At 55.8% G+C, this 24,982-nt stretch overlaps 7 protein-coding genes across 7 annotated transcripts; 4 read left to right on the forward strand and 3 right to left on the reverse strand.

Annotated features, from left to right (window-relative positions):
* Nucleotides 1-20: 20 nt before the first annotated feature.
* On the forward strand, nucleotides 21-10,199 carry K452DRAFT_138538 (uncharacterized protein). Its single transcript, XM_033535373.1, has one exon. The coding sequence runs from the start codon at nucleotides 209-211 to the stop codon at nucleotides 10,061-10,063; it is 9,855 nt and encodes a 3,284-aa protein (XP_033392030.1). The 5' UTR covers nucleotides 21-208; the 3' UTR covers nucleotides 10,064-10,199.
* Nucleotides 10,200-10,694: 495 nt separating this feature from the next.
* K452DRAFT_138516 (uncharacterized protein) lies at nucleotides 10,695-11,457 on the reverse strand. The gene has a single exon (XM_033535372.1). It carries the CDS (start codon nucleotides 11,302-11,304, stop codon nucleotides 10,768-10,770), a length of 537 nt encoding a protein of 178 aa, XP_033392031.1. The 5' UTR covers nucleotides 11,305-11,457; the 3' UTR covers nucleotides 10,695-10,767.
* Nucleotides 11,458-11,621: 164 nt separating this feature from the next.
* On the forward strand, nucleotides 11,622-12,548 carry K452DRAFT_237706 (uncharacterized protein; the record flags this gene model as incomplete). Its single annotated transcript, XM_033537610.1, has 2 exons — nucleotides 11,622-11,860; nucleotides 12,065-12,548. 2 exons carry the CDS (start codon nucleotides 11,622-11,624, stop codon nucleotides 12,546-12,548), a joined length of 723 nt encoding a protein of 240 aa, XP_033392032.1.
* A 787-nt stretch (nucleotides 12,549-13,335) lies between these two features.
* K452DRAFT_302854 (uncharacterized protein) lies at nucleotides 13,336-17,121 on the forward strand (the record flags this gene model as incomplete). The annotated part of the gene is made up of 8 exons (XM_033542642.1): nucleotides 13,336-13,373; nucleotides 13,447-13,515; nucleotides 13,580-13,697; nucleotides 13,792-15,114; nucleotides 15,170-15,627; nucleotides 15,696-15,954; nucleotides 16,290-16,395; nucleotides 16,475-17,121. The coding sequence occupies 8 exons, from the start codon at nucleotides 13,336-13,338 to the stop codon at nucleotides 17,119-17,121; spliced, it is 3,018 nt and encodes a 1,005-aa protein (XP_033392033.1).
* K452DRAFT_292513 (uncharacterized protein) lies at nucleotides 16,751-18,197 on the reverse strand. The gene is made up of 3 exons (XM_033541388.1): nucleotides 17,631-18,197; nucleotides 17,399-17,517; nucleotides 16,751-17,332 (listed from the first exon to the last, which is right to left on the reverse strand). The coding sequence occupies exons 1-3, from the start codon at nucleotides 17,866-17,868 to the stop codon at nucleotides 17,249-17,251; spliced, it is 441 nt and encodes a 146-aa protein (XP_033392034.1). The 5' UTR covers nucleotides 17,869-18,197; the 3' UTR covers nucleotides 16,751-17,248.
* A 2,899-nt stretch (nucleotides 18,198-21,096) lies between these two features.
* Nucleotides 21,097-21,945, reverse strand: K452DRAFT_138597 (uncharacterized protein). Its single transcript, XM_033535374.1, has one exon. The coding sequence runs from the start codon at nucleotides 21,627-21,629 to the stop codon at nucleotides 21,192-21,194; it is 438 nt and encodes a 145-aa protein (XP_033392035.1). The 5' UTR covers nucleotides 21,630-21,945; the 3' UTR covers nucleotides 21,097-21,191.
* A 502-nt stretch (nucleotides 21,946-22,447) lies between these two features.
* On the forward strand, nucleotides 22,448-23,670 carry K452DRAFT_237718 (uncharacterized protein; the record flags this gene model as incomplete). The annotated part of the gene is made up of 2 exons (XM_033537612.1): nucleotides 22,448-22,657; nucleotides 22,729-23,670. 2 exons carry the CDS (start codon nucleotides 22,448-22,450, stop codon nucleotides 23,668-23,670), a joined length of 1,152 nt encoding a protein of 383 aa, XP_033392036.1.
* Nucleotides 23,671-24,982: the final 1,312 nt, after the last annotated feature.

Here is a 24,982-nt window from a genome sequence, read left to right on the forward strand (position 1 = left end):
AACCCTGCGAGGCACGAGCCGAGGAGCGTCAAGCGTCGTCATTTCCGTGTCTAGAAGCCCTCACCCGCGCCTGCCAAGCGTCCACCTCGCCAACGTCGAGCTGTGCGCCTTCCAAGAGACACGCCTTCAAATGTCGGGCAACTCACAATGATCGCGAGACTCTCGCGCGCATCCACAGCACCTCTCGCGAGAAGTCACCCGTCCCACAATGGCGAGCGGGGGGCTCGTTTCCGAGCCACTCAACCCGCAAAGGCATCTGCTCTGGCAGTTCCTCGTTGAGCTGCTCCTCTGCTGCGTACTGACCATCTTCTTCCTCTTCTACTTCAACCGCCTGTTCGCGACGCTCGTATCGTACGGCATCCGCGCCTACACATGGCACAACTACCGTGCCTACATCGACATACAGTCCCTCCAGATCTCCCTGCTCGGAGGGCGTCTCTTCTGGAAAGACATACGCTACCACGGGCACAACCAAACAATACTCGTCCATGGAGGTCATATCACGTGGCGCTTTTGGTTCAGGAAGGTCAAGGAGACGGAACTCTTCTCAGGAGGCCAAGCTACGCGCAAGCCGAGAGACTTGGACGCGGTGAGCAGCGACAGCCAATCACGAGATGGAGATCGAAACCTTGAAGGGGAAGAAAGTGGCGGGAAGCAAAAAACCAAGGAGCAGCCATGCCGCATCTCAATCAAGGTGTCTGGCGTGGAAGTCTTCCTGTATAACCGCAGCCCAGCATACGATGGTATCATCGAGAACTTTGCTCGTGCGATGGATGACAATGAAGCCAAGAAATCCCCTAGCCAGGATGACCAGAGCTCGAGACAGAGCAGTGGACCAACATTTACAGACAAGATCCAATCAGTGCTCCATCGCCGCAATACAAGTAGCACCAATGGGTCAGGTAACCACAGCGGTGCCAGCGCCGGAGAAAAGCCCAGGACCAATTCCCAAGCGTCTGGGACGCCGCAGGCACCAGAGATACCTTCATTTCTCCGAATGTTCCCCATACGGATCGATTGTAACAAAGGTGCAATTGCTGTGGGGAACGAGAGCACCCCTGCCATTATAACAGTGAAGTTTGACAAGGCTAGCGGCGAGCTCAGCGCTGCACATGCCGGACCTCTTGATGCTTATAAACAGTTGTTCAATTTTGAGTTCGAGCATCCAGTGGTTCAAATGAAGCCGAATCCAGACTACAAAGCCCCGCAGCTTGCGACGGCAGCGCGGCTGAGACAGGAAGCAATGGATAATTTAGGCTCGCGAATGGAAAAGGAACAGAAGAGGGCCCGGAAGCAGAGGTTTTGGCATCCACTGCAGAGTCTCTCTACACTGTTTAGTAAATCTGCAGATTCTCTTGCAGATTCTCGCAAACCGCCTACGAAGAACCGTGGGTCGACCGTACAACCGCCTTTCCCTGGCCAGGAGCGATGGCAGGGCCTAACGAGATATCTTGATGATGAGGACCACGACGAGCATGACGAGTGGGGTGGAGTTGAATATGCCAAATTCTCTTTGATCGCCGATGTCCCCAAAATTTCAATGAGCTTTTACTGGGACGTTCCAGGCCCAGTACCTAAAATACCGGAGATTATCAACCGGCAGACAACCAAGACAACAATCGACATCAACGGCAGTCTCCCACCAGACTACGGTCTTGACCTTCAGATTCATGGTGGAATCATTAACTATGGACCTTGGGCTGATCGTCACCGCGTCATAATTCAAAACTACTTCTTCCCGGCTAATTGCACTGATTCAATACCTGCGGAGCCTTTGAATCCTGGCGATATCCGTGTTAGTACTGTCTTGAAACTGTTCATCACTTTCGAAGATGACGTTGTTCTGCGCATTCCCATACGAGAGAAGTCAAAAGACTGGAGATGGAAGGGCCGCGCACAAAATGTCACCGGCGAAGGCAAGAACGGATCGGATGCTGGAAACGGCCGAGAAAAGAAGAGAAAAACTGGAAGATTTAGAAAGAGGGATGCTGGCGTTTCCGCACAGAACGCACGACCCTTTGGCTGGCTGGACATAAAGCTGCAACCCAACTCAACCGTAAACTACGTCATGGACATGGTGGCCGGACCGCATGGGTATCACAACAGTTTGGATCTGGACATTCGCGGAGCAGAGATCGCTTCCAGTGTCAACCATGGTCTGCTTTGGAGATCGAGTACCCTGGAGTTGGATGCCAATCTGTCGAATCCTCTCAAGTGGAATGGCTTACGAGAGTGGGCCTTCAACATCAGATGCCGCGACCTTGAACTCTTTCTTCTCAGAGATCACATGTTCCTTCTCACAGATCTTGTCGGCGACTGGGGCTCTGGTCCGCCGCCTGATTACTATACTTTTACACCATTTCGGTATATTCTCAATATGGACTTCCGGGATCTCAAAGTGTTTCTTAACACAAACGATTCTAACATCATCAACAACCCTGCAGACCTCGAAGACAACCATTTCCTGATCTTAGGTGGGCAGAAGTTGGGTGCGAGAATGGAAATTCCACTGGACCAGTTCCGTCCAGCTCGAAGCGAGATCAACTTTAGCGCCCAAGGAAAACACATTGACCTAGAGCTCTCAGTTCCTCCACGTAACACGGCAGCAACATTTGTCAAAGAGAAGCAGGTAGCACGGCTTGGGGAAGTGACGCTACTCGGAAGTTACAAGTACTTTGCTGAGACGAGGCCTGGGCTTACCGATAGGCTCACGCTTGACATACGTGGCTCAAAGCTAATTCTTACGTTGTACGGCTTCCTCATCAGGCATTTCCTGAAGATAAAGGATAACTACTTCGGTGAGGACATGCACTTTAAAACGTTGGAAGAATATCAAGAAACTCCGCAAAGTAAAGGTGGTGAGACTCAAGGGGTGGATTTGGCCGACGTTGCCTCCAACAAATCCAATGACCTTGATGTTATCCTCAGCATCGGGGCCGATGAGGCAAGCGTTCTTCTACCGGCAAATCTGTACACGGCCGAGGACCACCTCAGGCTTGATTTGCCATTTGCTGCTGCTGATCTCCGCTTCACAAGCTACTACATGGATCTTATGGTCGACTTCAGCCCACTCAGCGTGTCATTGGCTCTTCACGCGAATGAAGGGACCAATCTTGACAACAGCGGTCGAACGCAACTGTTCATTGATCTTGTCAAGATCTATGGACACCGCACTTTTGGTCTGCCTCCAGTCGAGCCAACATACGTCTGCAGCTGGGATTTTGACGTAGGTAAAATTTCTGGAGAATGCTCAGGAAAGCTTCTGGAAAAGATTGCCGCTTTTGCTCGTTGCTTTTCGTTTTCCTTAGATGACGAAGAGAACGCACTGCCTCTAGCGCAACCTGTTGTTATTCACGACATGACATTCCTCAGGCTCAAAACAGACGCAATCAAAATCTGGCTGCATGTTGCTCAAGAAGCCTTACTTTTGAGTGCTGACCCAATCAGTCTTGATTTCAATGACTGGGCGGGCCCCGCATTCTCCCAGCGACTCAACCTTCTCATCCCTAACTTTGTCATAGCTTGCGTCGATGCCAATGCAGCAACTCGGCATAAGCGAGGAAGCACTAGGCGCGTTGTTGACACGCATGCCTATCTGCAGACAGACGTTCGTTTAACCATGCTGAAGCGGAATCTTGAGTTCACCGAGGATCGCCGACAGCAGCAGTGTCATCTCAAAGAAAGCGATTTGAGGACGCACAGAACCCCTTGGCTTCTTCATGATGGCCTGGAAGGCGTTGACGTCCATCCTGGCCCCAATACAAGAGTGGATACCCCAGCCATGCCATATCCTCAACTGCCACACCCCGTCAAGGGCAAATCATGGCCCAGGAGCTACAGCCTGTCATCAGCATCAATTGCTGGCTCTCACACAACATCTGGATCTTCCGGTACCTCAATCTATCGAGACTCACCGACCAGGCTTCCAAATGAAACGAGAACTTTACGATCAATGGCCTCAAAAGGTTCTCTTCGGGAAAGCGTTAGGCGCGTTGCAGGAAAGAGGCCCTCACTAGATCTCAGGGCAACAGACAGGAGTGCCATGTCTAGCAGACCCTCTTTGGCAGAAACTAGATCAACAAGCTTCTACTCGGGCACGCTTTCTGGAGAAGAAAGCCGTGAGAGAGGGACTCATCCTCGTGCATCAATTGCACAGACAAGCTCTTTGGAAACCCCATACTTTCCACTTGATACTGTGCAATTTGATGTTTCAGGAGTACCAACTTTACGTCCCGATGTTGCACCTTGGGAGTCTTCACCCAACGCTATAGTCTTCAACGACGTGTCAACAAAGACAATGGATGAGAATTTTGTCCATACAAGCTTTCTCCTCAGCTTCGAGCCGGGTATCCGTGCACTTTTCACACCAAAAGCGGTTGGAACAGTGGTTAATATCTTGGACATGCTACAGCCTAAACATCCACGGGACATATTAGATGACTTCCAGATCGACATCATGACGAAGATCTTGAGCCACCAAAGACGTGTTGAAGGACATGGCACTTCTACTGAACTCAGCTTCAAATTACCTGCATTCCACTTCAGATTTGTAAACTCTTTCCAGTCGACCACTGGAGACAAAGGCTATTGCGGAAAGGATCAATATGACCTGATTTTGGATCGACTTTCCGTGGCACTAAGGGACAAAACTTACCCGGCCCCGGCAAAAGAGAAGAGTTCTTTGGCAGTTCACACGACGCTGAAGTCCCTTAATATCTCCGTGAAGGAGGACCATCCGAACGCTACGGACCAAGATGTTGCCGTACAAATTGTCTTAAGTGACCTACTGGTCTGGTTGGTTACTGGAAAAGCTGCATCCGTCAATGTGTCTTTCCGGAATCTCGACATCGCCAACTCTAGCAGAAAGATACAATATCTCGCGTCGTTAATACATCGTACGACTCTCCTGGCGGACGATCTGGAAGCCAAGTTCACAGACCTTAGCGCAAAGAGTCAGCGGCGCCTACGATACCTTGCGTACATGCTTACAGTATCTGGGAAAGAAATTCCTGACCCTGCTTTCATCACAAGGCCGTCGTATGTCTTGCGTGCTGCTACCAACCACCTTCGCAACCAAGACTCTTGGAAGATTGTATCACGCGTCCACTATGTTTATGATAACCTCCCGGAAAGATCCAAAAACAGAATCAACAATGAATGCATCGATGGCTTTACATCATGCCCCGCAGACGCCGAAACCAAAGTCATCAAAACATGGGATCAGTGGCGCACATGGGATCTTGCCCATGTCCAAAGCAGCGTCGTTATGCGTACGTTGTATGGCAACGTGGCTGATGTCGGTCCTCCAGAAAAGCCACCAATGCCTGTTGACGTGTCCATTCGGACAGCGGCCATTCGACTTATGGTGGACCCAGGCCCCGAGCAAAGCGAGATTTTCTTCCAACTTTTGGTCATAAAGATCGCGCTGACACCAGCACCCGCTCTATCCGGCCTCATGCTGTTGGAAAACGAGCACCTCACAAAACACACAGTCGTTGAGGTTAGCACCAAGAACGTCGCTGTGAAGTTCAGCTGGGAAATCTGCGAACTATTAGAGAATGTCCTTCGCTTGTTCCAATCTGAAGCACCGCACCTCAACCAAAAGCCAAGCAAGGCCGTTACGGAGGCCTCCGAAATTCCAGACAAGAACACGGAGATCCACGATTTCCAGATTCTGTTTGGCACAGATCACGGATCTATCAGTCTTGACACGATCAACCTGAGACACGTCTCTTCAAGTCGCCGGCTGAACCTTTCCGTGGTTGGGTCTGACAGGAGTGCAGCAAAGGAAGGCATGAGTGTCAGCGCTCTTCTTCACTCGGCATTGGCCGGTACAGAACTAAGCTCTCGAGGTCGGACCTTGATGAAATCTCAACTTGTCAGGCCCAATATCTTCATTTCCCATGATGACGAGAATTGGAAACCACCAATGCCAGAAGCATGGATGGTGGTTGGCAAATGTGAAGAGATGTCAATCAAGGTTACTGAGGATATCCTCTATATGATTGAGGTCGCCAACTCAGTCATATGCGATGAAGTAGCGTACCTCCATCGACAAAAGGAGAGCTTCAAGATGCCAAAGCACGCCCAGACTGTTGAGAGCACGAGCAGCAAAGAGGAAGCTCAGCTGCCCAACATCACCATCGCTCTTCTGATGGATGCTTACCGCGTCGATATTACTCTATTGCAATCGTTGTCCTACATAATCCAAGGCGAAATGGGACGACTATCAGCAACGCCGGTATTCGGTGGCAACAAAGCACTAAACGTCAATTTCGATGTGGACAAACACACTCATTACTTCAGAGGCCATTCGGGAGAGAAGTCTCATACTATCGCAGCATTCAATGTCCCGCTCCACAATGGCTGCCTACAGCTGCTACACTCGCCTACAGGCCTGAAAGTCATGTTCAACAGTATCATGGAGACTTTTGTGATTGACGCATCAGCGGTTCACGGTCTTTTGACAACCGTCAATGAACCGGAGGTCCAGAACATCCTGAAGTCCATCAAAGATGATGTTGGAATACTGAAGAGCAACATCAAAGAGGCCATGCCAAGCAGCGGCGAAGAGCTTCCAGTTAAGCAGATTGAGAGCCAGAGTCAGCCTGTGGTCTTTGATGCAAACTTCGTCATGGCAGGTCTCAGTGTCATTGCCAAAGCACCAGGAAAGTACCCAGATTCCCCCAAAGCCAAGCTCTTGTTCGAGCTTGCTAGCATCAAGGCCAAGGCTACAAACTTATCAGAAGAGGATGGTTCTTTACTTCCTCTACCTGAATTTGCTGCCTTCCTTCCGGCAATAAAGCTTTCTTTGGAGTCATCTGAGGGTGATGGCTGGAAGCAGTGCGGCAACCTTCTGTTTGGAATCGAATTCCGCGGTACATTCCAGAACAGCAAGATGAACATCCCAAGGCGTGACTACCGTATCCGCAGTTCCGAGCTCGAAGTAAATATCTTTGCGGATACTGCTTCGGCTGTGGTCGAAGTTTTGAACCACCTACAGGAGAGAATCAGAGATATTGATTTCTCAAGAGAAAGGAGGTACTTACGCAAGCTTCGAGAACCCAGGAGGCGTGGCTCTCGTCTCACCATCGGGAATGATGGGGTTATTGGGGATACTGCCAGTGTTGCATCCAGTGGCCTGTTTACCTCAGCCGCTTCACTTGTGCTGCTGAATATACAGATCAGCTGGATTGTAGGCAACTCAGTCGCTCCGCACCCAGGCCGTGAGAGTGAAGATCTGGTACTTTCTTTCAAGAGAATCGACCTGTCTACAAGGAGTGAAGAGGCGGCACGGCTCACCATCGAGAACATGCAGTTGCAAATGGTTCCTTCCAGCCAGGACAAGCTGCAAAGATCGCTAAATTCTGCATTGCTTCCGGAAGTTGTCTTCAATGTCTCGTATGCTTCAACGAAAACAGATAGACGTTTCGCTTTCCAAGCTGCAGGAAAATCGTTGGACCTCCGCCTTGAGTCCCGATTCATCCTTCCTGCATTTATCCTCCAACGCTCAATTTCCCTTGCTGGACAAAAGTTCAGGGCAGCGTCTGCATCTTGGAAGACTGAGCCTACATCTAGCGGTGCTCCGCGTAAGAACCTGTTCGGCAAGAAGAAGCTTTCCTCGCTTGTCGTTGACGCAGATTTTGCCGGTGCCGTTGTCACCCTACAAGGAAAACGCGAGGTTGTCAAGGACCAAAGACGCTTAGGTAGCACTGGTAGTGCCAGAATGCCTTTACATGGGAGATACGGTCAGTTTGCAAACGATGGCTCAAACACGAGTACAACATTGCGCGCCCCTGGCGTGTCCACTAAGATCGAGTACAACGATGATGAGGTCGATCCTTCTCTAAATGCAGAAGTCAAGGTGGACGCTTCGAGCAACATCCTATATCCAATGGTTGTACCTCTTGTTATGGATGTCTCGAACTCCATCAAAGAAGTCGTCCAAGATAAAGATGAGCCGCAAAAGCCAGTCGAACGCAAGAGATCAAAATCGATTAGGGCGTCATTACCTCCTCAGAAGGGCATGGAGGAAGACAGCCTGATTACCGCTGACCCAAGCGCCATCCTGGGCAAGACGAGACTCAATATGGGTTTGCGTATCTGCAAGCAGGAATTTAGTCTGAGCTGTCAGCCCATCGCTCGAGTAGCTGCCACTGCCCGCTTTGAAGATATTTACCTCACCGTCAACAGCATAAAATCGACCGAGCAAGGACACTTTTTTGCGGTTTCGTCCACCTTTGACAAATTGCAGGCATCCGTACAACATGTGTACTCGAGGGAGTCTACTTTCAGCTGCGAAGTTGACAACATCATTCTCTCAGTCATGAACAGCAAGCACCTAAGCGGAACCAGCGGCATGTCTGCCATTCTCAAGATCAATCCAACAAGGACCCAGATCAATGTCAGGCAATTGCAAGACTTCCTGCTCTTTCGCGAAATTTGGATCCCACCGGAAGTCCGTGAGGTGTCGAAACCACCCAGTCCAGAACCTGACGAGGGCCCTCAAGAATATCTTGTCCAGAGGTATCAGCAGGTAGCTGCGGCTGCAGCGTTCCCGTGGAATGCGACAATTGCTGTAGCAGAAATCTCTGTGGATCTTGATATGGGCCAAGCCATTGGCAAGCCGTCTTTCAAGATTGTCAATCTTTGGGCTTCATCGAAAAAGAACTCTGATTGGGAGCAAAATCTATGCATTGGTGTGGAAAGCATCGGCATCACAAGTACTGGTAGAACGAGCGGATTCGTTGACTTGACCGGGTTCAACGTACGGACATCCATTAGCTGGCCGCCTAACCAGGACGGAAAGCATCGAACGCCGCTCATCCAAGCAACATTGGGCTTCAACCAGCTCTGCGTCAAAGCCGCCTTTGACTACCAAACGTTTGCCGTAGCCGACATCACCTCTTTTGCATTCTTGATGTACAACGTCCGGGCCACAGAGGAGGGTGCACGGGACCGACTTGTCGCCATGCTCGAAGGCGACAAAGTGCAGGCTTTCCTCACCCCAATCAGCACTGCTCAAGCAGTGGCATTGATGCAAGCCATAGAACGGCTGATCCAAGAAAACCAATCAGCGTACAAGCAGTCACTCAAGGACATCGAGAAGTTCTTACGTCGCAGCCCAAACACACAACTATCTCGACCCGGGCAAGAGCCGTCGCCTTCGCCGTCGCCAGCACCAAAACCAGTGGCGAAGAGCAAAGAGCTCCAAACCCCCATTTCACTGCACACAGATGTGGTTGTTACTCTCAAGGCAATCAGCTTCGGCGCTTTCCCAGGCACCTTCTCTGACAACCAGGTTCTGCTCCTAACAGCATCAGACGTGCAGGCCCGTTTTGCTGTCGCCCTAGAGAAACAAAAGATCCACAGCGGACTTGGAATGACACTTGGACAACTCAGTGTCGCCCTCGCATCTGTCGCGCATCCCAAGGGACCCAAAACGGTCAGTGAACTCACCGTCGAGGAAGTCGTCTCGAACGCCAACTCAGCCCGCGGAGGGACCATCCTGCGGGTGCCCAAGGTCATCGCGGCAATGCAGACGTGGCAAGCACCCAACTCGAACCAGATCGACTACATCTTCAAGAGCTCCTTTGAGGGCAAAGTCGATGTGGGGTGGAACTACAGCCGTATCAGCTTCATCCGCAACATGTGGGATGTACATTCACGGGCGCTCGCCAACCGGCTCGGCAAGCCGCTGCCCGAGAGTGCAGTCAAGATCACAGCGGGGCCGGAGCCGGGCTCGGAGCCGCAGAAGGAGCAGCCATCATCCTCGACGGCGGCGGCAGCGGCCATGGCTGAAGACGTCCCGCCCGAGGAGAGAGGCAAGATCACGGCTGTGGTAAATGTGCCCCAGTCCAAGTATGAGTACACGGCACTCGAGGCGCCGATTATCGAGACGCCGCAGCTGCGCGACATGGGCGAGGCGACGCCGCCGCTGGAGTGGATTGGACTGCATAGGGATCGGCTGCCAAATGTCACGCACCAGATTGTTATCGTGACGTTGTTGGAGGTGGTCAAGGAGGTCGAGGACGCTTATTCGAGGATCTTGGGATCGACTTGAACTTGAGGGATGTAGATATTTTTTTCCTTTGACTTTTTCTAATGTTTCATGGTAACGGCGTTGTTGGATTTTTGTTTTTTTTTTAGACTTCTTTTGCATTCGTAAGGCGTTGGTTGGCATAATGGATGATGTTGGTAATGTGATCGGCGAAGGTGGTGGTCGTTCGGTGACTTTTACTGTCGTGCGGCAGCCACACTGGGGCCGGATGGCAAGCAGATGGGCTCATGTCTCTGTTGACGAGCAGTTCTAGATCCAAGCCGGTGTTTAAGGTATGATTCCACATTTTCAGGAAATCTGCTCATCAACTTCCGTTAGTTTGCTTAGAGGCGGGGTTGAAGTGATCGCGGCCGATTGGCGACTACTACGGTGCATACAAGGACAACTTTGGACGTACACAGAACAACAATTTCGTATGGCACCAAAACATTTCCCATTCAGCTGTCAAGTTCTCCATCTTCACACCCAAACCAATCTATCCGGATGGTATTTGGATTTTGCCAGAGGCCTGGACGCATCCACATCAGCAAGACCAAAAACCAGGCCCCCCAAACTCCGATAGCGGCTCCCATCACCCCCACAAAACACGGCCATCGCCCCCTCGCTCACAAGCCGTAGCAGGAGATACGACTATATGGAAACGGCGAACGATTGGTGTTCAGGCAATAGGTAATATGTATCTCACGCGCAATAAATGTCGCGGGGCCTCAAACATGAACAGGCCGGCGGCCAGGGATTGGATTGCGCACGCAGCGCGGACATTGCCGCATCAGGCAGTTCATCGACAGCGCAAAAGCACTGCCGGCCCGTGGCCGTGCTGCGCAAAGCGACGTACCCGAGATTGTGATCTTTGATCGTGGTGGTTTCGCTGCGAGGGACCGCTTGCTGGTTGCTGACTCGATGCGACTACTACATCGAGCTGAGTGAGAGATGGAGCAGACGTCCGCGCTCGCTCGCTCCACGGATGAATTCTCTCGTTGTATCTTGTTGATTCTTCCGCCCGCCCAACCTAGGTTCCTTTCTTTTGCCGGATATATCGCGATCTCCACCAGGATGCCGCGCGCCCGCAGCGTCGACAAATCGCACGCGCGCCCGGCTGCGCGTGGCCGTGACGCGGACCGTCTCCAAGACGCCATAGTCGGCACGCAGCCAATGGCGCATCTGCCATGCACCATGCACGGCCGTGGTGCCTTGCAGTAGGGCGTGCAGGCGCAATAGGGGAGGTCGACGTCGAAGGCGGGCATGATCGGCCGTTTCTTTTGTCTCGGCACCACTGCTGCTGGTGCATGGTCCCTGGAGAGGGGGGGTCGCGGTAGGTCGCAGTCGCAGTCGCGGTCCCTGGATCGTCGTTGCTGCCCGTGCCGGACAGGTATAAGATGTGCGTCGTTGCCCGTGGCGCTGTGTTGACGGCACGCTCTTCTCGTTCGTTTGTCTGCTCTTTGGCCGCTCGCTCGCCTGTCCCTGCTCGTTTCCTCTTTATATCTATAAATTATATATATATATTTGTATATATATATACCTCGCTACCACTCGATCTCTCTCGCTCGCTAGCTACCCAGCCATGTCTCCCTCCACATCCAAGCTCGGCCGGGCCATCTTCTGCCTCTCAGCGCTTGCGGGCCTGGCCTCTGGCGCGGCGATCCAGCGCCGCGACGAGATCGACAGTGATGCCGTGGTCGGGTTTCCAGAGACGGTCCCGGCTAACGCGACCGGCGAGCTGTACTTGAAGTACAAGCCGTGGCTGAAGGTCGTCAATGGCTGCGTGCCTTTCCCCGCGGTCGACGAGGCTGGAAACACCAAGTAAGTGATTTGATATTCTTGCTCTTACATTGGAAAGCGAAAGCCGGTGGTGTAGAAGGGTACGGGCTGGAAAGCTTCGACCTGGGCACCAGTAACGTCTTTCTTTAATTCACTGGACAATTGCTGTCCATACTCTCTTGCTCCTCTCACTACTACCCCACCCTCGCCGACTACAAGCAACCCCACTAACCCACACCCCTACAGCGCGGGCCTCAACCCCTCCGGCGACTCCTCCGGCGACTGCGACTCCAGCACCGGCCAAGTCTACGTCCGCGGCACGACCTACAACTCGCAATACGCGATCATGTACTCATGGTACATGCCGAAAGACGAGCCCTCGAACGGAATCGGGCACCGCCATGACTGGGAAGGCGCGGTGGTATGGCTCTCGTCAGCCGACGCCACGGGCGAGCTGCTGGGCATAGCGGCCTCCGGCCACGGCGGCTTTCAGACCTCCACCTCCCCCACCCTCGATGGCTCTAGGCCCCTCATCCGCTACTATAGTAACTGGCCCCTCGACCACCAGCTCGGGTTTACGGATGAGAAAGGCGGCGAGCAGCCGCTTGTTGCGTGGGAGTCGCTGCCGGAGGCTGCGAGGACGGCGCTTGAGAATACGGATTTTGACAAGGCGAATGTGCCGTTTAAGGATGCGAACTTTGAGGCTAATTTGGAGAAGGCGGCGCTGTAGGCGTTGCTGTTGTTGGTGGGGGAGGGTTGTTGATGTTGATACCATTACTGTTTGCTATGCCATTTATGTTCTTGGTGCGACCTTTTCGCTGTTCGTGACTTGACTGTCGTCAGTGGCCGTAAGCTGTGTGCTTCCTTGCTCCTTTGTCGGATGACCTTGGTTCTTCTCTCAACCCCACCGTAGATTGAACCGGCAAATCACATGGACATGGGAGTCTAAGAGAATATCAAAACTAGCACCTACACTGCTCACTAAACAATACTGCATGCCTCTCGAATGTCCCGAACAAACACATTAAGCGCAGATCAAAAGGCATTTTGGGCGGGAAACAAGGTCGAGGAAAAATAAATAATTACGAATAAAAATAAAATCAAAATTGAGCTGCCTGGTATACCATCAAAGCGTCCTCTTCCCACACTCTCTTGATACAGTAGATGCGAGAATGGCGCAGATCAGACAGGCTAGAGATAACACGATAATTTTTTCTGGGGTTGAGAACTACACGATTCAAGCCCAAAAATGAATCAGTGGCGATACCGGCTAGTTATCAAGATTGTAGCACAGCGTGCACGTTGGTAAAGTCTGTACGATTCAGCCGGCTGGCGTCGACAAAGCCGATCACGGACAGACGAACGAACCGCATCCAACTCCATGTCAACCCCCACACCACGCACGTGCTGTGCCGTCATTCAAATGGCACCGCATACATACAGCGACGGTCCCTTCGGACTGTCTCTCTGTTCAAACACCTACATAATAGCTCATCAGCAAGCTGAGCGTTACAAACATGCCGAAAATGCTCCGCATCGGCGTTGACGTCGGCGGGTCTGTCTCCATTCCCATTCCCATTCCCACTACTATTCTCCAGCCATGTCTTCATTGCCTAACCAACTCACAGAACAAACACTGATGGAGTGATTCTCGATCCCTCGCGGACAGCGGAGCCTGACAGAGGCATCGTCGCCTGGTAGGCACATATCTGCGCACCTACCCGGAGACCATACCCCAGCTCACCATCATCACCATTGCAGGCACAAAGCACCCACTACGACGAACCCCAGTCTCGGGATTAATCATGCTCTTACCTCCATGTTCGAGCAGTCCAATGTCTCGCCTGATGATGTTGCGAGCGTGACTATAGGCACTACTGTACCTGCCCCGCCCCGCCAGTTTCCTTTCCTTTCTTCTACCACTCCTACTCCGCAGAAACACTTGCAGAATATTCAACTAACCCACCTGCCAGCACTTCGTCAACGCCGTCATCGAAAGAGACGCCACCCGCCTCGCCAAAGTCGCCGTCCTGCGTCTCAGCGGCCCGTTCGGCAAACACGCCCTACCCTGCACCGACTGGCCCGACGACCTCCGCTCCCTCATCTTGGGGTACTACGCGCTGGCGCGCGGAGGGCTCGAGATCTCCGGGCAAGAAATCGACCCCATCGACCCCGCCGAGATCCGCGCCTTCTGCGCCGCCGTGCGCGAAAAAGGTATTCGCAGCATCGTTGTCAACGGAGTGTTCAGCCCGCTCGACACCGTCTTCAAGCAGGAAGAAAGCGCCGCCGCAATCATGCGCGCGGGGTTACCAGGCGTGGATATTGTCCTAGCGCACGAAGTCGCGCAAATCGGGTTCCTAGAAAGGGAGAACGCGGCAGTGCTGAACGCCTCGATAATGGCGTTCGCACGACGGACGATCCGGGCGTTCAGCGCGCCGATGCAAAAGCTGGGGCTGCGGTGTCCGGTGTTTGTGGCGCAGAACGACGGGACCGTGTTGGCGGGGTCGGCGGCCGCGAAGCTGCCTATCCGCACGTTCAGCTCTGGACCGACGAACAGCATGCGCGGCGCGGCGTTCCTGGTACGGGATGTGCTGCGTGAGGCGGCGCTGGTGGTTGACGTGGGCGGCACGACGACGGATGTGGGCGCGTTGCTGCCGAGTGGGTTCCCTCGCCAGGCCGCCGCGTTCAGTGAGGTTGCGGGTGTGAGGACGAATTTCTCATGCCCGGATGTTAAGAGCATTGGGCTTGGGGGCGGGTCAGTGGTGCGGGAGGACGGGGAGAGGGTGACGGTGGGTCCGGATAGCGTGGGGTACAGGATTAAGAGCGAGGCGTTGGTTTTTGGTGGCGAAGTGCCTACCGCGACGGACTATACTGTTGCTGGAGATGCGGGATTGCAGATTGGAGATCGCGCAGCGGCTGAGAAGGTTGTGACAAAGGGGAGTGTGAAGGGTTTCAGGGAGACGGTCAGGAGGATGCTGGAGAGGATCATTGACACGATGAAGACTTCGCCGGAGGACCTGCCTGTACTTCTCGTCGGTGGTGGAGCAATCATCGCCCCTGAAGAACTAAAAGGCGCATCGAAGGTGCTGAAGCCAGAATACGCTGGTGTTGCCAACGCGATTGGAGCAGCGATTGCGCGCGTCAGCGCGGTGGTCGACACAGTGAAGTCGACAGAGAAGAAAAGCACGAAAGAGCTACTGGAAGAGATATCAAATGATGCTATTGAGCGGGCAGTGAAGGCCGGCGCGGCACGGGAGTCAGTGGAGATTGTCGAGATGGAGACGCTACCGCTGCAGGTTTGTTTTACCAGCCTTGTATGCAACGTGACGTCTTCTTGCTGACATGGGACAGTACATCGCAAACAAGTCACGCTTCATTGTCCGAGCGGCGGGAGACTTTGACTTCACACGAGTGAACGAAGCAGACACGCTACCAGCAGCCGAAGAAGAAGATGACAACGACAACGAGGCCACAGGCCAACAAGCTCCATATGAGAAAAAGCCTGCAGCTCCACAGCAAAGCTCAAAAGACGAGCCCATCGACATCGCGTCCTACCGCCCCAAAGTCATCGACCGCATCTGGTACATCTCGGAGACGGACCTCGCGTGGATCACCACGGGGTGCTACATCCTGGGCACCGGCGGCGGCGGCAGCCCGTACAGCAACATGTTGCGGCTGCGCAGCATGCTGCGCGCGCGCGACGTAATCCGGGTGATCAGCCCCTCCGACCTCACGGACACGGACCTCGTTGGCTGCGGCGGCGGCGCCGGGAGCCCAACAGTAGGGATCGAGAAGCTAGCCGGTGACGAGTGAGTAGCGCCACCTCCTCTTTCCCCTTCCCTCCAAGAACCGAACCGCTAACCCCCCAACGTTGCAGAATGACCGAGTCGCAAGCCGTCCTCTCCACCCTCACAAACGCCAAACCCACCGCCCTCATCTCCCTCGAAGTCGGCGGCAGCAACGGCCTGCAAAGCCTCATCCTCGGCGCCACCTCTAATATGGACCTCCCCGCCGTCGACGGCGATTGGATGGGCCGCGCCTACCCCACCATGTGGCAGACGACGCCCGTCGTGGCCGGCGAGCGGGACACGGTCTGGTTGCCCGCGGTCATGTGCGATGGGAACGGGAACAGTGTCGTGAGTTGTCCCTAAAAGCAAGCAAGCAGGCTGGTCAAGGTCCATTTCTGCATTTTGTGATTTTGATGATGGTCGTCAGCATCGTTTTTCGGAAGGTTGGTGGCGGTGGTGGTGATGATCATCATCACCGTTTAAGGAGCGGCGGTTACGGTGATGATTATCACCAAAAACGCGAAATGCAGAAATGAACCTTGTGTTTGGAGGGTTCGAGTGTTTGTCTGATTGCTTCGGTACATGGCTGGACTGTCCACTGCTGTCGGCCAGAACTGCCTGCGCCTCCACGGTGAGCATCCGCTGTTGAAAAGATTGCTGACACTGTCCTCGAACATATATAGGCGATGCTCAAATCCCGCTCCGACGAGACGACGGAACGCGTCTTCCGGGCCGGGCTCGCGGAGCTAGGCTCACACGTGGGGTGCGCGCTGGCGCCCGTGACGGGCGGTATGTCCTTCATATCCTCTCTCCCCCCCCCTAACCTTCTCGACCACCCACCCACAGCCAGCAGCTAACGCCCACGCAGCAGAAACGCGGCGCTGGGCGGTCCCGCACACGCTCTCCCAGTCCTGGCGCATCGGGCGCGCCGTGCACGCGGCACGGCAGACGAACCGGCTCGCGCACGTGGCCGACGCCGTCGTCGATGCTGTGGGCGGGCGAGGGGTCGCGAGCGTGCTGTTCCGGGGGAAGATTGTGGGGGTTTCGCGCGTGCTGCGGAACGGGCATGTGTATGGGGAGGTGGAGATCGCGGGGATGGATGACGGTGGCGAGGGGGGTGGTGCTGGTGCTGGGGTTGGGGCTGGGGAGGAGGAGGAGGAGGTTAGGGAAGGATGGAAAGAGAGGTACGCGACCCGCGTCAAGATCCCCTTCAAGAACGAGAATATCGCTGTCCTGGCTATAGAGCCTGGTGGCGTGGAGACGCCGCTGGCCACTGTCCCGGACCTGATTGCAGTTATTGACGCGCAGAGCGGGGAGGCGGTCGGCTCGCCAGAGTATCGCTACGGCGTGCTGGTTGCGGTGGTGGGGATTGCGGCGGGGGAGCAGTGGACTGGGACGGCGAGGGGGGTGGAGCTGGGAGGGCTGCACGCGTTTGGCATGCACGACGTGCGGTGGACACCGCTTGGAAGGCGCGAGGATGGCGTTAGGGGCGTGGTGGACGAGTTTGCGACGTAGGGTCGGGTGGTGGTGGGTAGTTGACAGTTACACATTATGTCGTATACGCTAACTAACTAATCTTACATACATCATACATACAGGGAGAACGATGGGCAAGCGGGGAGGGCCTGCGTAGATAGGCCGTTTAAACGCTGCCCTTGCTGTCGACGTACTCGCCCCAGTTGGCGGTGTCGGCGACGTCGATGGTAACGTTGAAGGACTGGACGAGCTGCGGGGGTGTTAGACGAGGCACACGCAGGAGCGGGGCAGGGAGCGGCAGCAAGACATGACATACAGGCGAGTGGCTGGCACCGTAGATGGAGTAGAGGGCGCCGACGAGGACGGCCTTGCCCTTCTCGAAGTCGGCGGGCAGCGTGACGCGCGTGGAGATGTTGTTGTTCACGTTGGAGAGATCTAACAGAACAAAATCAGTCGGCAAGAACCAAAGAAACAACACAACAGCCACACCCAGTGACCTAGGGTGTTTGTCTGGAGTATGTTTGAAGTAAAGTTAAAAACTGGCTTACCGGGTCCGAGAATCTTCTGCAACAAAAGGTCGCGGCCCAGCGTTCCGGGATACGCCTGCGCCGGCGTGCTGGCTCCAAACACAATGGCCACGTCCTCGACGCTCTGGATGTAGCCCTCGGTGCGGATGGTGACGGGGAAAGCCTCGCCGGGGACGACCTGCTTGGGGGCCGAGATGCCGACGATGCGGGCCGAGGCCGTGGCGGCAAAGGCAGCGAGGAGGGCGGTGGTGAACTGCATGTTTACTGTTGTAGCTATAGCTGAAGTCGGAGCTCTGATAGAGAGAGAGCGAGTGATGGGCGGTGCTGGCTGGTAACTAGAACCAAACAACCGGCTTCCCACGCGCTTTTATATCCAGAGCCAGCCCGTGCCGTCGGTAGCACAGCAGCCAGCGCTGGCTGCGAGAGGGGCTGCGCTTCCGTACGTCCCGTCCCGTCTGGCCACCACCACGGCCATATGAACGACGGCCCGGCCGAACCCGGCTAGGATCGCCGCCGGGCCACGGCGGATACGAGGACGCAGGACGAGCTGGCGTGCGGGCGGCGGATGCCACGGCAGCTTCCCGCAGCCACACACACGCGCGCGGCGTATCGAAAGTGCCGTCCGTCACGTTGTATATATGCAGTCTAGTCAAGTGCTGGCAGTGGAGCCATGCTGCCGGGACCGCGATACGAAGGTTACGAGAGGCGGGAGAGCGACGCGGGCGATTATTTTTGGCGCGGTTCTGGGGAAGGAGGGAGAGGCGGCTGCTGCTGCTGCTGCTGCTGCGCGATGACGCCACGGCGTTGCGCTTTGAGTGCTGGGCCCTTGCTAGCTAGCTGCTTTGCCGGCTTTGGCTGCTAGTTCTGGCTGGACCGCTCCCTAACCTTGTCCTTAGCTCAACTACATACATACATGCCCGTACGCTCCAGCATCATCAGATGCGAAGCCATGCTGCTGGGCCGCATGTGACAGCAGCAGCAGGTGTACCATCTGCAACACCCAGGTAATTGTTCCCCTCCAGCTTCTAGAGCACCCACCCACCCGGAGCACGCTCCGCTCTCGGTCTAGCTCGGCGCGGGAGCCGCCTTGCGCTTCGCTGTTTTCGTCGCCGTCACCACTGCGCATGCCTCCTTTTGATGCTCTAGATGGCTTTGGACTCGGTGGTGGAGCTGCGCGGGTCGTGGCACCGATTACCGATGCTTATCTATCGACATGCCGGGAGAAAAAGGTAGATGTCAAAGGAAGCTCTCCACCACCACAACCATCACCACACCTCACCTCCTTCTCCCTCTCCACACACCCTCGCCTCTCCCCTCCTGCTCTCGAAGCTGTGCTGTGCCGAAAACGCCATCCCCTTCAACACAACAGAAGAGGCAAGTAGGTAGGTAAGTAGTGGTCCCAGCCGCGCTCAGGCCAGCAGCTCGCGAGGAGCACAGAGGCACGGGGCCACGGCGCGCCCACAGCGACTGCCGCTGCCGACTGCCCTAGCGTCTCAGATTGCACCTAGTAGTAGGCGGTGAAGCTGAGGTCATATCTATCATGAGAGAGGGGAGGAAAGAGGGGTAGTCGACAGCGTGTACCGAGAGGGCGAGTGCTTCTGCCAGACTAGGTACCTACATACAATTGCAGCAGCGCCAAAGCCGTGCCGTCAAAGCAAAGCCAGCCACGCTCGTCCAACGTCTGTGACAGCCGTTCTCCTGCCATTGACGTATTGTACAATATGAGCACTGCCTGCAAAGATGTAGGGGATCAGGCTCCCGTGCTAGAACGACATCAGGAGTCCATTGCGGGGCCTCACCTCACCTACCTACCTAGAGTAGGTACCTACCGCGGACCGGCACACCCGCGCCGTCACCGTCGCCGTCTCTCAGGGGCTGCCGACGTGCTTGTGTACGTAGTACATAGGTACATACACATTCCTTCCTGCGAGCTGCGAACACGCGGGTGCGCGACAACGGCGCATCATGCTGCATGTACAAGAAGCGGGCAGCGGTCCCACTCCCACTCCAACATCGACCACCGGCGACCCGGAAATAGATGCTTGTGATGCGGGTAAGTGTTGTGTTGTGTTGTAGGAGTGGGACAGAAGTCACGATAACTAACACCTGCGGCTGCGCGCCTTCCTATCGTGGCGACGAAAAAGCGTCGCCTCAATCGACGCAGACGCGCCCGCGCTGCTCGTGCAATGGAATGGAAGACTGTCTGTCGTCGAGGATCCACCAGCCCTACAGCCCCCTCTCCCTCCCTACAAACCCTGTTACCCTACCCTCCCCCCATTCCTTGCAAGGCACCTGAAACACCCGCAAGCCTTATCAGCTGAGGCGCTCCCCCCTCTGTCCTCCTTACCACGTATGTACAATAGTAACTAAGCACCCAAGCCAAGCGCAGCCAAGGCAAAGCAGCCGGAACCCGGAACCGGGCCCAGGGTCGGGGTCCCGACAAGCAGCGACGGAGCAGATGCGAAGGACGCTGTCTCGGAAAGCCCGGGGCGGGCAAGATCGGCCGGCCGTGCCCGCGCTGGCTGTGCCCGTCATGCTAGATGTGGACAGCGGGATATGTGTGCGTGCGTGTGTGTATGTGTGTGCGGCAGTGCGGCGGTGTGGCGCGCATGAAGATTGCGCGGTCTTTACGGACGCATTGGTGCGGCTGTGCCGTGTACTACGTACTATGTACGTGATGCCATGCTGAGGGAGAGGGCCGTGCCGTGTCGGCTGTCGCAAGCGTGCTTAACTTAACTACTGCTACTGTTGTATTGTGTCTATTGTACCTATGTACAGTACGAGTACGAAGCCGCTCACCGCCGTGCATGGCCGTGGCCGTGTCGGTATGTGTGTATGTGTGCATGCGTGTTGAGTCCGTTTCCGACGCGCACGCACGCACTCACGCCCAGCAGAAAGGAAGGAAGGAGTGCATCTGTAACCAGGTAGCTAGGTAGCTAGCTGGAGCGAGCGCAAGTACGGAGACTCGTACTACGTAGGTACCTAGTGTTTCCCCTGAGAAACCGAGACAGAAACCGAGACAAAGGAGACAAAGGAGACGGGGAGCTTTCGACCGTAACGGCGAGGTCGTGAGAAGCGGAGAAAGCTGATCAGAGGCCGTGCAGAGAGAGGGGGACCAAAAAAAAAAAAAAGTGAGATACGATGATTGACGTCGCCGTCGCCGTTGCGCACACGCACACGGACGCCCGCCGCCCGCCCAGCCGGGTAGGTTGCCGTTGACGACTGACTGACTGCAGCTCGTTGCCCTCTGTGCTCGCTCGGTCTCGGACGACAACGGTAGTTAAGGTGGTCGGTGGCGACGAGCGAGGCACTGCACTGGCAGTTGGCAGCTTGACTTGACTCAGGCTTAGATGTCTCGTCTCGTCGCGAACGCGATCAGCACGGAAGCCCGACCACCGGCAGTGAGTGGCACGCGTGCACGCCCAAAAAAAGAAGACCGTCGGTGTCGTGCGTGAGGATCAGACACCAGCACCCCCCCGGAGCCGACAAGGTACATAGCTAGGTACGGATTACTCGGGGAGCCCCCACCCGTCGCCGGGGGGTTGGGGGGTTTCGCTAGCTACGTACAGTCCACAATAAGTACTATACACCACCCTTACCCGACACCGACAGCCAAAAAGGCGACAGAAAGAACAAAAGACAAACAAGCCCGAAAAGTGCGGTGAGCGATGGAAGCCATGACGGAGATTGATATGGCGGAGGGCGGCAGGCCCCATAGACTCCCGGGTTAAGGCTGTGACAGGAAGCCGCAAACGGCAATGCGCGTGCCCCCGTGCCTCGCTTGGCGTTTTGCCCGTCAGGCTCCAGGGAGATCGTGGAGAAAATGGTTGCGGTTGTATCCAGCGGGTTCAAGGTTGCAACTTGATGTTGCCCCGTCACGTGATGTAGACGCGCGTGTCGGGCTTGGACCCTTGTTTCAGCGACGCGACACGCCCGCAAAAAAGCGCAGGGAAAGCGCTGACTGAGCTGTGGCTGGGGATGGAAGAAACACAACTCCCCTGCCCTGCTGCCCACCCCCATCTCTCCAATCTCTCTCTGGTCGTTTCTCGTTTCGTCTCGTCTCCGCTCCCGCTACCGCCACCCGCCCGCTCCATCCCCGTTTTCTCCAGCTTCCCACCCAACGAGATGAAAAGCGGCCTTGGTGGCTCCCCTTCCAATTCGCTCCAAATGAAGAGACGAACCCGCCCCGCCCAACGACGGGCCCACTCGAGGCGTCGATAAGCAGCGATCCGCGACGCAGGAGCCCCTTGGCACCCACCCCGCCGCGAGATGACGAACGTCGTCCCCCCGGCCAGCAAATCGCCGGCTTGCCTCTTGCTGCGATCGGCATCAGGCGTGCCCAGCTGCCTCGCAAGCCGAAGCCGCCCAGAGTCGAAACACACGTGTCGAAGAGCCGATCCTGATCTTTTGTGCCTGCGACCCGCCAGGCAAAATCATTCTTCGCTCATCTTCTTCGCTTTCCCTTTTTTCTCCTCCCTCCCCTGCTGGCTGAGTGTGCTTGCCTTGCTACTCTCGTCGCGCGCTCCCTTTGGATCTTCCCTCTCCGTACCCCCCTTGGGCTGGTACCTTTTCCTTGCCCGCCTTGTCTGCCTTGCCAGTCCTCATCTTTCGTGCGAGCCGCTGAGCATTGCGTGCTCCCCCACCCTCCCACCATGCTGTCGAGCTTCCAGCGCGCGCTCCTGGCCGCTGTCGCCGCTCTCCTGCTCCTCGCCGTCCTCGTCCGCAACTCCACCACCATCCAGGATGCCGTGCCCTCCCGCTTCTCCCACACCTCGTCAGCAAAGTCGGGCGATGCCCTCAAGGCGGTAGGCTATGCCGCCGAGTATGTCGAGTCTCCCATGCCGCCCGACTGGAGCTTCATCACTGTGCGGGACTCGCGCAACTACGGCCTCAGCGAGGCTCAGTGTGACGCCGCTTTCCCGCGCCTCTGGTCCGACATCGAGCGCGGCCTGGCGTACCGGAAAGAGGTGGGCAACATTACGGTTGAGGATATGGAGCTCAACTGGCGCCAGGAGGCCGTCGTTCGGGCCATGATCTATGACCACCAAGTAATTTCTCACCGCTTGCCCTCGGCTACCTGAAGAGGGTCCAATGGCTGATTGTTCTTTTTTTCCTGTAGCTCTATGTTCTCGACGTCAAGGGCTGCTCGCCGAGGCGCGACCTGCGCGAGCGCGCCCTCGCCGTTTTGCTCTCCATCAACCGCGCGGTGACGTCGTACACGGGCCCGCTGCCGAACATCGAATTTACCTTCTGCGTCGACGACTGGGCGTACCATTCGCTGCTGGACGAAAACTCGAAGCCCGTGACCTGGGGCTTCACGCGACTGCCCGATTGGGACGACGTCTGGATCATGCCCGACTTTGGCTACTGGTCGTGGCCGGCGGAGCCGGTGGGCGAGTACAGCCAGGTGCGGACCGGCATGCGGCTGCAAGAGGCCGGCCGCCGCGCAACGACGGACGAGGAACTGCAGCATTCGCGCAAGAAGACGCTGAGGAGCTTCCGTGACAAGAAACCCAAGGTCGTCTGGCGCGGTGCGCTCATCACGGAGCAGCGCCAGAGGCTCATCGACTTGTGGGAGAACAAGCCGTGGAGCGACATCCACGGCTTCGACTGGGGCGCGCCCGACCACAAGTCCAAGTACGTCAAGATGATGGACCACTGCCAGTGGCAGTACGTGCTGCACACCGAGGGCAACAGCTACTCGGGCCGCCTCAAGTACCTGCAAAACTGCCACAGTGTACCCGTGATTCCGGAGCTGATGTGGCAAGAGGCGCACCACGGGTTGCTGGTATCGAGCGGAGACTCGCAGAACTACGTCCAGGTGCGCGCCGACTACGAAGATTTGGGCGAGAAGATTGAATATTACCTCGCCAACCCCATCGAGGCGGAGCGCATTGCCGACAACAACGTCCGCACCTTCCGCGACCGCTATCTCACTCCCGCTGCTCAGGCATGCTACTGGCGCAAGCTGATCCGCGCGTGGCGCGAGATTAGCTTCGAGCCTGAGTTGTTGGACGAGGAGGGCAACATGCGTGGCATGCCGTTTGAAACTTATGTGTAAGTTCCCGATTTGGGCAATAATCGATCTTGTTCAACGAACGATCCGCTGACGAGCCTCGTAACAGACTGGTGGACATCTACGACCAGAACCCCTGGCTGGGCGACCCCGGAGCGCCCGGCGTTCTGTAAATTCCGGAACGGGCCCCGCCCTGCAGAGCAGCAGCAGCTGAGGTTGCACCACATCGGTGCGGACAGCACCGGCAAAAAGAAAAAACGACGCATACATGAACGCCGAGCAGATCAGCTCCAGCAGAGCGGGTGACACGCCATCATCCCGCCGTTCGTTCCGTATTTAATCTGCCGCTCGGAGTCCGACGACCCCTGCGTGCTCTCTATATCTCTTCCTCTATACTTTTTTTTGCGGTTCAGCTCAGCTCTTTGCATCCCAAAAGCACGAATCCGCTGCTGTCGACCAGCCTGACCTAGACTCGAACTCGACATCGTCATCGTCATCCCGCCGTGTGACGCTCCGCCGCCACGGAAATTCTTCGCCGTTCATTGAAGCTGTGCCGGACGGTCGAACTGTCGAGCCGGCGTACCGGATCACGCTCCCGTTGCAGCTGCACCCGGACAGACGTCTGCGTCGGTGGAATAGAGAGTCGTGGCGAGAAGGGGCATCGCCGCCGAAGATAGATGGCGGTGGTGGTGGTGGTTGTGAGGCTGATGTGACCAGAAGCAGACCGACGTGCGGCGCTGTGGGATGCGAGTGTGGCTGGTTCTTGCTGTGCGCTACCTTGGTAGTATCGGACTTGGGTGCCATGGCTGTCGCATAGTGTAGCGTACTGGCAGGCGTTTTTTCAGATTAGATACCCGAATAATAAGGATGTTAGCTGGCTGACTGGCTCGAGTTTTGTGCTACTGTGGTGTGGTGCGGTCTGATGTTACCTAACTTCCTGGATTTGAGGTTCGTGGTTGTGACGAAGTAGGAGGAGGTAGGTAGGTAGGTGCGATGGATTTGGATTCCTGTTTCCTTTCGTTCTTGCACCTACGTAGGTTCTTCCTTGGGTCTGATTTGCCCTCTGCATACGTAAGCACGTGTACGCGCGCTGCTGATATCGACGTCTGCCTTCATTGACGTATGGTGCTAGCGGAGTGAAGCAGAGAGGATTGCAAGAGAGTAAAGGAAGCCGGGCGGGGTTGTGCGCGTGCGTAGGAGGTGTACTGCATGCTGCTCAAGTGCTCCTACTCTTCTGGGTGACTGCTCGTTTGGGTAGGTGGCTCTTTCCTCATCTATAAATTGCTCCACGCTACCTACTGCACGCATTCTTCCACGGGCTGCGAGTGCTAAGGTACCTACCCTGCCCAGTCCGCTG

The sequence above is a fragment of the Aplosporella prunicola genome (genome assembly GCF_010093885.1).
Source record: "Aplosporella prunicola CBS 121167 unplaced genomic scaffold K452scaffold_52, whole genome shotgun sequence".
In the NCBI taxonomy this organism is placed as follows: Eukaryota; Fungi; Ascomycota; class Dothideomycetes; order Botryosphaeriales; family Aplosporellaceae; genus Aplosporella; species Aplosporella prunicola.

Excerpts from the sequence above, each read along its gene's own strand:
- K452DRAFT_138516 (XM_033535372.1), bottom strand. The coding sequence starts at position 11,304 with ATGCCCGCCTTCGACGTCGACCTCCCCTATTGCGCCTGCACGCCCTAC.
- K452DRAFT_292513 (XM_033541388.1), bottom strand. The coding sequence starts at position 17,868 with ATGCAGTTCACCACCGCCCTCCTCGCTGCCTTTGCCGCCACGGCCTCG. Across the intron at positions 17,518-17,630 it reads GCAGAAGATTCTCGGACCCG|ATCTCTCCAACGTGAACAAC; the intron begins GTAAGCCAGTTT and ends TTGTTCTGTTAG. Across the intron at positions 17,333-17,398 it reads ACGGTGCCAGCCACTCGCCT|CTCGTCCAGTCCTTCAACGT; the intron begins GTATGTCATGTC and ends ACACCCCCGCAG.
- K452DRAFT_138538 (XM_033535373.1), top strand. The coding sequence starts at position 209 with ATGGCGAGCGGGGGGCTCGTTTCCGAGCCACTCAACCCGCAAAGGCAT.
- K452DRAFT_138597 (XM_033535374.1), bottom strand. The coding sequence starts at position 21,629 with ATGGGGGTGGGCAGCAGGGCAGGGGAGTTGTGTTTCTTCCATCCCCAG.